Source organism: Euprymna scolopes, chromosome 37 (assembly GCF_053919585.1).
Source record: "Euprymna scolopes isolate OS-2025 chromosome 37, ASM5391958v1, whole genome shotgun sequence".
NCBI lineage: Eukaryota > Metazoa > Mollusca > Cephalopoda > Sepiida > Sepiolidae > Euprymna > Euprymna scolopes.
Window position 1 is genome coordinate 57,211,854 of NC_136518.1, and position 11,287 is coordinate 57,223,140.

Below are 11,287 nucleotides of genomic sequence, written 5' to 3' on the forward strand. Positions count from 1 at the left end.
AAAGAAAAAGGAAGACAGAGAAAAGGAAGACAGAGAAAAGGAAGACAGAGAAAAGGAAGACAGAGAAAAGGAAGACAGAGAAAAGACAGAGAAAAGACAGAGAAAAGACAGAGAAAAGGAAGACAGAGAAAAGGAAGACAGAGAAAAGGAAAAAGATAAGAGAAAAGGAAAAAGATAAGAGAAAAGGAAAAAGAAAAGAGAAAAGGAAAAAGATAAGAGAAAAGGAAAAAGATAAGAGAAAAGGAAAAAGATAAGAGAGAGAGAGAGAAAAAAGAAAAGACAAGAGAAAAGAGGATAAAGAGAAAAAAAAAAAAGACAAGAAAAAGAAACAGATTTTTTCAGATACTTTTTAAGTCCAGTACATTTTTTTTTATGTTTTTAGGAAAGAAATGGTGGAAGGTGGGGCATTCCGTTTTTTATACTAAGAGAAAAAAGTATAAAAATGAAAAACACATTTTAAGGTCAAATTTTTATATTGACATAGATCAGGGGTGGGCAAACTTTTCAGTGCAAGGGCCGCATTAAAAAATTCTAAATTTTACTGGGCCGCATAGTATATTTTCCAATATAATTGATATTCAAAAAAGACAAAATAAAAGGATTTCAGAGAAAAAATATAATTAATTTTCATTTATTATCATTTTAAAGTACTATAGAAGATTCCCATAAAACACATTTATTTGAAAGATACAGTAACTTTAAACTTTAAAAGAAAACAATTTTATTAATATGTATTTTTAAGTATGAGTTTCACAGGAAACACATTTGAAAAACAAATAACCTTGTTTGAAGAATAAAAGCAATTCTTAAGTAACTCTGTTTAAAGAGATTAAAAAATATCTTATTAATATTTTAGAATAAAATCTTTAAAAGATACACATATAAAGTAACTCAAAGAACAAAAATGAATTTATATATTAAAAAAGAACCGTCACATGAAGCACATTTATTTAAAAATAAAGTAACTCAATTTTAAGAGGAAAACATATTTCTATTGATATTTTAAAACAGTAACTTCATATGAAATATATTTATTTGAAAAACATAATAGCTCAGCAACTGAGCAACAGAAGGATCAAAATGACTCAGTGAGAATGATGCAACTGGATGCAATCATTTACCAGTTTGTTGAAATTAGGTGTCAAGTTGCTTGTACTGATTCTTAACACTGACTGAAGATTTAAGTCTGTGACAAGTGATCTGTTCTTTGACTTGTTAATTTTCGATATGGAAAAAGTCTGCTCACATATGTAAGTTGAAGCATATAAACATCTTCCTTGTAAGATTTTTCAGATTTTTTAACTTTTCTGGGTGCAGAGATGCATAAAATTCGACTAGTGGTTTATTTTCAAAGAGCCTTTTTAAAGAGTTGCTGGCTTGCAAATCAATAAGATCTACCTGTAGTTCTTCAGCAGCTGTTTCAACGTCACATGCAAAAGGTGAGCAAATCAAATCAAACTGTCTTTCAATTGCCTTGAAATCAGCAAATCTGATAAATTCCTCTTTTAGAGTCATCAAGTAGGAACTGTATTTGTCTGATAATGCTTGTGTAACAGCTCGTGTTTTCAACAGAGGAAAATGAACAAAGTTTTGCTCTTTAAGCTGCTTGGCAAAAAGTTTAAGTTTCAATTGAAACGCTTTCACTTCAACATACAATTCATGAGCAAATACACTTTTGCGTTGTAGTTTTGTATTTAACTCACTCAGCTTTTGCAATAGGTCTACAGCAAATGCAAAATCACAAACCCATTCGTCACACACCATTTCTTTTAAAATGTCACAAGGAATTTCTTTCATATTAAAAAACATGACAACCTTTGCTTTAACGTCCCATATTCTCTTCAGTACTTCCCCCATACTTAACCATCAGATATTTGTGTGATACAACATATCAGTAAAATCTGCCTCGATATCTTACAAGAAACATTGGAACTGCCTGTGTTTCAGTCCCCGTGCTCTTAAGTTCACTGCACGCACTACTGGATCCATAACATGTTTGAGTTTCAAAGATGATTTACAGAGGCTTTCTTGATGTATGATGCAGTAAAAAGACAACACACTGTGCGATGAAAAATCTTGGATTTTTTTTATTCATCAAGGTCACAAGGCCGCAGTGTTTGCCTTTGAGTGAAGGAGCGCCATCAGTTGTAATACTTGCCAGTTTATCCAGGCTTAACCTAGACCTGATTAGACTGCTAATGATACTGTTGTATAAATCGTTTCCAATGGCTGTGTCTTTGAGAGACTCCATGGATAGCAATTCTTCTGTAATTTCAAAGTTTTTGTTAATTCAAAAATGGATAAGAATCGAAAATTTCATGAAAATCTGACCATTAGTTGATTTTTGTTAGATTTGTTAAAAACAGTTTTTGCTAGATTTGTGAAACAGATATGTTTTCAATGCTTATTACGGGGGAAGTGTTATTTTAAAGCGCCAATTATGTAAACACGATTTTTGTTTTGCAATTTCATTATTTTCGTACGATGAAAATTTTTAAAAATTATTACTAGTTTATTCTGCCCTTCTTTTAAATGATACAGAAGTTATATTGATAATATTGATTTATAATAAAGTTACATCGTGTTACATATAGTGGGGGGGGGAATTCTGTGGTGAATTTTGGAGGTGCCTACAAAACTTCTAATTTTGTTCCAGTGCTAAAAATAATTTTCTAATTGAACACGCGACCAACGAATCGTATGAAAATAAGAAAATGAATATCAATCAATGTTTGAATTTATTCACAGATAACTAAAAAACAATGTTTTTACTTGGCCTTCGGGACAAGATCAAAGTGTAGTATCTGTTCTTCAGATTCTGCACTTCAATTTCTTGTTCTGTCAGTGGAGGAGAAATCCTTCACGACTGAGACAATTTTTATTTTGTTCCTTTTCTCCACGTAAAAAAACGACCCTGGTGTCTAATATTGTAAATAGGAACAACTATTGTGATTTTATTTTCAGAAACAAGAATTATAAACAAATTATATATATAGGAAACGAACATTTTGGGGTTTGTATTACTGTACACATAGATTCGAAAAAGTTGTCAAAAAAAACAAATATATAACAAATAAATGTTATCAAAGGCAAGGTAAGTTACTTGTCTACCTAACTGGATATTCTTTTAGTGTTTTTATTTAATGTAACACGTTTATTCAGCTCGAAAAACAGTGTTTACCGATGTATTGGAAAATTAAAAATGGCGCCCAACTCTCTCTTTGACACGGTAAGTTTGGGAAAAGGAGTTAAAAAAAAAAAAAAAAAAAAAAAATTAAACAAAATACTGTTAAAAACCCACGGTGTCAAAGAGAGAATCGGGCGTCATTTTTAATTTTCCAATACATCGGTAAACACTATGTTTTTCGAGATGAATAAAGATGTTACATTAAATAAAAAAAAACACTAAAAGAATATCCAGTTAGGTAGAAAAGTAACTTATCTTGCCTTTATAACATTTATTTGTTATATATTTGTTTTTTTGACAACTTTTTCGAATCTATGAGTACAGAAATACAACCCCCACTTTTTAAATGAAAAAATAAAATTTGTGTTTAATTTTAACGGGGATAATAATTTGTTTATTGTTATTAACATGAAAATGGAATTCATAAATTTATTTTAAATCATTGATATTTGGTAAATTAACGGGAAATGAAGCTATTTTTGATTGGTATTAATATGAAACGATAGAATTTATAAATTTATTTTAAATTATTTATTTCTTTTATATTTTTTTTCGATAAATTATTTTTTCGCTGAATTTGTTTTTTCTATTAAAATTGACTTATTTCACGCATTCGTAGTTTTTAAGAAAAAATCAGTAAACCAGAACGAAATTAGAAGTTCCATTCCATTTTTGTGACAACCGAAAAACATAGCGTGCTTATCCATATTTACCATAAATGTTGATACAATTTACGAAAATATTAAAAAAAGTAAAATGAGTACTTGAAAATATAGTTATCGAAAACATAACAAAAAATTAGAAACCGCATGAAACAAAGCGAAGATTCGATTGGTATTCATACATTTTTGCAATTTTTTTTTTAAACACCCACAAAATTTAACCTTTTATAAACTTTTTGCATATATTGAATTAATTTTTGGTCATTTATAGATAAATGGAAAACAAGATTACAAGTGTGTTTAATAAATATTTTATAAATCAGTTAATTTATTTTAATCAGTAATAAATGTACAAAATTGACTAATATATATGTATATATGTAGGCGTGCTGTAAAATTTAAAATTTTAGATATTATTTGAATCAAGGTATTTTGAACAAGTAAATATTTGACAAAACAGGTCAATATTGATTACATTTTTTAAAAATATTTTGCTTGAATTTGCATAAAACCCTCTTATTGATATTCTAAAAAGTTTGACTTACGAAATTAGATAATGAGAATTTAAATTTACTAAATGTTTGTAACAAATTAACATAATTACAGATGTAAACAAAATAATTAGTCAATATTTTTACTTACGAAAATGCTTGCCAATGAATTTATAAGATGTCCTTTCTTTGGAAATTCTACATATCATATGAAAATTTTAGTGTCTTTTAGGAGTAACGGAGATGGGAGAGAGTTCGCTAAGACTTGACCGGTTGGTCGGCTGTACCCCAAACTACAAGCGCCAGATTTTATGGTCCCCACAATATTTTTAGTATATCAAAATAATTTATTGCCTGTTTTCGGCCAGGCAAAAGTTTTGGCCACGGCAAATCAAAAAGGATCCGGTAAAGCTATGCCTGGCAGTCTAGCTGGGAACCAAGTGTAAACTTACCAGTCCCCATAAAACAGTCATTTTTTAATGTGTAATTCGTAAGGTTTCTTCGTTTCCTTTTACTTTATTTGATTTTCTTTCGTTAGTTAGATTGTTAACAAAGGTATTTTTTCATCTCCAAATTTTCATATTTTGCAAAGATCTGCCTGTACTTGTGTCCAGCAGTCCGGACAGCTATGAGAAAACCACAATTTAATATTCAGTACTTGGCGGGACGCATGCGGCCCGCAGGCCGTAGTTTGCCCACCCCTGACATAGATCAATGTCCTGATGATCTACTCAAAACCTTGCTCAGAACAGTGAAATAGGATGCTGAACTGAATCTGCCCCCTTCGCCATATCACCTCTCCCCCTCCTCCTCTCACACTTATTTTTACTTTGATTTAAATTGTATCATTAACAAGATGGTACTCTTCATCCTAATTAACCAAGTTTAGACAACTTTTAATTTGATAACATTTTTAAGATCACATGAATGATAACCTCTTGTCTGTCGTCCTTCTTAATGCCATGTGAATCAACATAGAAAAATAATTGGAAAACTCATGAAAGTTTTGTATGTTTCAATACAATTTACTAGTCATTCTTCAAGTAAGGCCTCCTATTTTATAACATTTTTTGAATTAAAAAAAAACATTTTTTTTTTACATGGAAGTCCTTATGAAGGCCTGAAAGCCACTCGAAGATATGGGCTGATAAGTGTATGGTAGTCACTGAGAAAACAGCATATTAATAGTTAATATCAATTAAAATGGATTATTTAGCGGGAGGGCAACTCAGCAAAAACTTGTTTACATTAGACTTGAAGATGACCATATTGTAGTCAGAGTTCCATAAGCGGATAGTTCTAAGTTGCAGCCAGACAAGTGTTTTTGTGAAAGTCTGACGGGAGATGGGGAGGAGACTATAGATTGAAGCTCAGACAAGCATTTGCCATGAAAATAACGATAAAGCAGAGACATGTTTGCAACATCTCTTCTGTGAGGAGAAGGGGTTGCAGGGAATAAAAAAAAGGGCATCACCTACTAGATTTCGAAGCCAGTTTTGAACTTTGTCAAGGCAGGATAGGGTCTCCGAACAGTTCCTGCCCAGATATGGCAACAGTACTCAATTTTAGGATGTACTTTTTACTCTTTTACAGGCAGAGGATTGCATCGAGAGTGAGATAGCTTCTGGAGCGGTAGAATGATGCAACAATTTTTTGGCAACAGATTTTATGCAAGTCTTCCATTTCAGGTCAGAAGTAAAGATCAGACCCAGATGGTTGATCAAAACCTCTTTTAGACAAATTTTGGCATGACACACATGTAATAGTGTTTTTACCTAAAATGTATTTGTTACGTATGCGTGGAGGAAAGGGAAAATGGAGCGTCTGCTCATTTTGAGTCAATTTCATTTTTATGGCAAATCAGGCCTTTTGGGAGGTTTATAAAATAGAAGTTGAACCTATCTTTTTATATCTTGTCTTCACATTTCTTGACCGTGTCAGCTCCTCTGGAACGAAAGCTCATAACGCAAAGTCTACATTTCTTTGAACAACTGGAACATTATTCGTTTCACGGTCGAAGTCACGCCCCTGTTCTCTGCCTATCCTTATAAGGAGAGTGGGAATTTCTTTAGAGATTCATCTGCCATACATTGCTATCTCTCATTGCTTCCACAAGAAGTCTCTCAGAATAACTGATGATTGTCTTTTAGATTAAAACTAAATTCTAATTCGAACTGACTAAAAAAAAAAAAAAAAAAAAAAAAAAAAAAGTGTCCTTTGTGTGTTTCTATATATATTTTGAGGTACAGGAGGGATATATGGATTCCTATGTCACTGACAACTCATTATGCACAACGCTAGTCTTTGTCAAGGTTGTTCCAGTTTTAAGCCAGAGTCAACCAGTTTGATTTGGTTTTACCCCTTAATCTCATTTGTACTAGAAAGCCTTGCTCTTCATGATACATTTATTGAAAATTTTTTTTTTTTTTTTTTTTTTTTTTTACACAGAGATCACCACTTATCAAGGCCTGGAAGCCACTCAGGGATAAGGGTTATTGCAAGTACATTACATTAGTGAGGAGAGTTGATGAATTATGGAATTATGCTCATAAGGATCAGGTTACTATATAGTTAAAAAAAAAAAAAAATTTTTTTTTTTTTTTTTTTTTACTTACTTTGGGTAGTTTTTGTCATAGAATGGTGCTTGCAGGATTCCTGCGGGGAAAACAATCTCATTTCTGGATGATGTGTAGTACGCATTGACAGTCGGAGGAGTCATTGCCCAGGTTTTCTTGGGAGGTTTGCGCAGTTTTTCCAAATTGACAATCAAACTAAATTCGATCTCACGGATATTATTCCAGAAATATTCGGTTTCATTAACCTTCAGCTGCAAAGTAAAACAAAGAAAAACATTTTTAAAAGATGGCATTGCAAAATATATAGTCATCAATGAAATCAATTACTACCTGCTGAAAAAAATAATTCTTACTGGGAGGTAAACAAAGGCTATAATAAATGTCAGAGAAAGTATGATCGAAGCCAGAAATAAAAGACTACAACTGTGTAGCAAATGATGCTGATTTTTGTGTTACATCATTAGAAATCTTATGATCTCAACAAATATGCCGATATTATAATAGCAGAAAACTTCAGAATTATTTTCAGGTGTCAATCAATGTAACCTCTGACCTTCTCCAGGTGTCCCTTGTCAAACTCTGAAATCTTTCTGTAGAGTACTTTCGTCCACAAGCACTTGTGGCATAACACATAAACTACTCTTTGGTTGGTTGGTTGTTTTATGGCATATCAACCCTTTTCAGGTTATTTAATGCCGAATCCAGTTATTTTGAAGAAAAAATTTTTAATAGAATATATTTTTTTCAAGTCGGTTTCTATTTAATCAATAGTTGGGACCCTAACAGGTACTACCACTCCGGGTCAGAGTAGACCTGGGAGCAATGGCAATTAAAGGGTGGCTCCACACTCCCCAAAGCCAGCAAGTTGGGGCCTCACCATCGGATATAGTTTAAGTTCATATCCAGGACCGCATCAAGTTTGGTAAAATTTAGTTATAAGTGACATTCGAAATGAGAACAGTAGTCCAAAGAATTCAAATAAAAATTATCAATCCTCATCTCAATAATTCAGAAACACTTTTTCACATTCACAATAGCAATTCCTTCGGGTAGCAGCAGAAGTAGTCACAGTGACTGCAGTAAAGTTGATTTCTTCTTCATCATCGATTGTAATAGGTTTTAATAAGAGAAGACAATCTGTTTTAATATTTTTTTTTAACAGATTTATCTTTATGAATACTCTTAGTGTAATGCTACACATGTAGACCCAACACATTGCAGAGTACATCAGAAGGAACATAGGACAAATAATAACTCCTTTTTTTTTGTAACATTTATTTCTGGGTACTTTCCCCCAAATAAATTGCGTTGTGCTCCTTTTCTCTGACCTCTCAAACATGAGGAACGTGTATTACTGGTTTTGATCGGACTATTGTTCTCATCTTGAGTCTTATTTGTGCAACGTTTCGGTCAATGTAGCCTTCGACCTTCATCAGGCATGTTGATAGTCATCTTCCAAGATAAAAAATCTTGCAGGGGGGAGGGGGTAATAAAAAAAATCTTGCAAAGGACTGTACCACATTGTGAATGTGTTGCTATATCTGCCAACAAAATTTATTTTTTTAAAAAAAGAACAAAATTATAAATAAAGACAAAAGATAAAGACTTACTCTATTGTACAACTTATTCAATTTAGTTGCATTTAGAATAGTAGCTGGAAATCCAATCATATCAACAATGGCATTGGCCTGAAAAGAAATGAGGAAAAACATCATTTGCTTACAATTAAACTTTTATAGGATTTCAGAATTTTATTTGAACTAGCCTGGGTGACCAGCATTGACCAGGTGTTTGGAGGTGTGTGTTGAGCAAAAAAAAAAAAAATTGGTAGTAGGAAAACAGGCTCGAACCTGAACCGCGACAGCACCTTTTAACAAGATTGCACTGTTGTTAGATTTGGGGAGGTGTTTCAAATCTGTTTCTTAGGCTGCGGATCTTGATAGCATTATCTTCACTGTTGGAAGTAACTCTAGTACAGCCAGATTTAGGTTCATCACAAACACTGCTGGTGTTTTGGTGCTTTAGTAGTCTTTCGTACCGTTTTCTCATCACATTTCAATCTGCAGCTGATTTCTCAATTGGATAAACCAGAAAGGTAGAGATTAATGAGCTCCTGACGATCACTAAGAGAAAGTCGTGGCATATGGACTAAATGTTAGTTGTATAACCTGGAACAACAACAATTACGATTAGAGATGTTTTGTTGCCCGTTGGTGGATATTTTAAACTGATTTAGGGGTGATAATTTAAGCTGGTTTAAAGCAAATTTGTTGCTGCAAACTTTCTTTTTGCCTCCTTAATTTGAAGTTATTTTTTTTAAATTAATGTGAACACTAGAATATTTCAATTAAAAGTCAAATATGAACAGATAAAATTATAGAGGAATAAAAGGCGAATCAAATGAGGAATAGGTTGTTTAAACAGTTACATTAAATTTAGCTTAAATTTGCAGTTTTTGAAAAAATTACAAGTTCAGACATTCTTTTTGCCAGCACTATATATATATATATATATATATTTATTTACCAGTGGTGAAAAAACCCGGAGTCCATCTATGAATTCTGACGATGCTAGTTGGATTTTTTCCTCTCTTTGAGGATTTTCCTCTAGCTGAAACAATTTGTAAACTCATTCTGGACTCACAGTAATAAATTTCCTATATATATATATATATATATATACATACATATATATATTTTAGCCTGCCAACAGCGCATATAATCAGGACCCTCACCTCAAATATCAAATGGTTCTAAGTTTGCGTCTGTGTCTGGCTACCATTTCCTTGCAGCAGACACATGCTAGTTGTGATTGTTTATTCCTCACTCTGTCTGCACCATCATCACTTTCCTAACAGAAACAGGAAAATAAGAATACAAAAGATTTTCATTACCTTATCAATTGCAGCTTTCCTTGTCTCGTCATCCATCCAGGACAAGTATGGAAGGTTCTTTTTAAAAGCCGTCTTTATTTCGTTCACCATTAACTCGGCCTACAAAAGAAGAATGACAAAGTCATAACTTTGATACCGGCTGTTGCTGGTTAAAACTTATTCTTATTACCTGTGCATACGCATATAATCAAACCACTGACATGTATGCAAATGATCAAGATGTGGCACTAGCGTGAAGTCACAAATAAATGAATACATAGATATAGGGATCAGAGAAAAGGAAAAAGTTATATTTCGCTGATGGCTGATCGTCAAATGTGTTTTAAGTTTATTTAATTTCTAAATAATCAGTCTTTGTCATTTCTTCACTCGGTGATAATAAACAGACACAAAAATATTGGTTATAAAAATATTCTGTTTACTTGTAAATATAACCATTCTGTTTTTAAATGACAGTTTGACAAGTCTAATGACGCACGAATGAAGCATGACGGAGGTGGTGGTCATATGGAGAAGAATATGTTGCTAGAACTCTATTGTGTGACCGGCAGATAGGAACAGAAGTCAAACCGTGAATGTCATCGAATTACATCCTTAATTTTTCATATACCAATTATCATTTCTGATGACTTAAAAAAAAAAAAAAAAAAAAAAAAATGCATCATTTATTTTTTATTATAGAGTAGAGGATTTGTTTTTTAGATGGTGAAGTTCTTTTCTTTCTAAGATGGTTGAGTCTTAAAAAAAAAAAAATGCAGATATCAAAATGGCTCATTGAGGTAAAATTTAATTTAAAAGTACCTGAATATTTGACCCACACAACTATCAACAAAACCCCACCCTTCTACTGTAAAGATACCAAGAGGCTGACAGCTTTCCTTGAATTGTTTACCTTTGGAATTTCTTTCCTGCTTCTGACTGTAACCACATGCAGGAATTTAATTGTAACATCTTTCTGCCCAACTTCTCACTCAGGTTTCCCCTCCTCTCTTTAACTCTATCCAATATCACTTCAGTAACAATATGCCTTGTTTTTAATAAATTCAATATGACAACATAAGTTTTTCCCATATATTTTGAATTCAAAATTGTGTTTTTATAAATTTAACTTTTTTAAAAAAAATTTAAAGTCTTTTTTTTTATTTGTTTCTAACAGACTTTACATAGATTAAGATTGTCGGACTGACTTCCTCATCTTGGTTGTAATCGTCACAACGTTTCGGACATTTTGCCCTCCGGCCTTCATCAGGTGTTTTATATCAAACTGGGGAACCGTTTGTTAGGAGTCTCGAACCCAACCCTTTATTATTATTACAGGGGTACTGTGTCCTAGTGACATATGGCCGAGTGGTCCTAGACGTTGTATCAAAGTTTACAGTTACCCAAAGGTGCTGAGTTCAATCCTGAACGAAGGCAGTAAAAAGTAACAGTCAAAACAGAGAATCAACATCTACGTCCCAGAGCCTAGCTGGAGTCCG

The 11,287-nt window shown here is 32.6% G+C and overlaps 1 protein-coding gene across 15 annotated transcripts in view; it reads right to left on the reverse strand.

Moving 5' to 3' along the window:
* LOC145261200 (endothelin-converting enzyme homolog) overlaps window positions 1-11,287 on the reverse strand; it is a 662,230-nt gene that overhangs the window by 279,591 nt on the left and 371,352 nt on the right. For all 15 annotated transcript variants that reach the window (XM_080119539.1, XM_080119540.1, XM_080119532.1 and 12 more), the window contains 3 exons: window positions 9,810-9,908; window positions 8,527-8,604; window positions 6,956-7,167 (listed from right to left, as the gene is read on the reverse strand). In XM_080119539.1, the coding sequence (XP_079975665.1) occupies window positions 6,956-7,167; window positions 8,527-8,604; window positions 9,810-9,908 (389 nt within the window). The remainder of the gene's footprint in view (window positions 1-6,955; window positions 7,168-8,526; window positions 8,605-9,809; window positions 9,909-11,287) is intronic.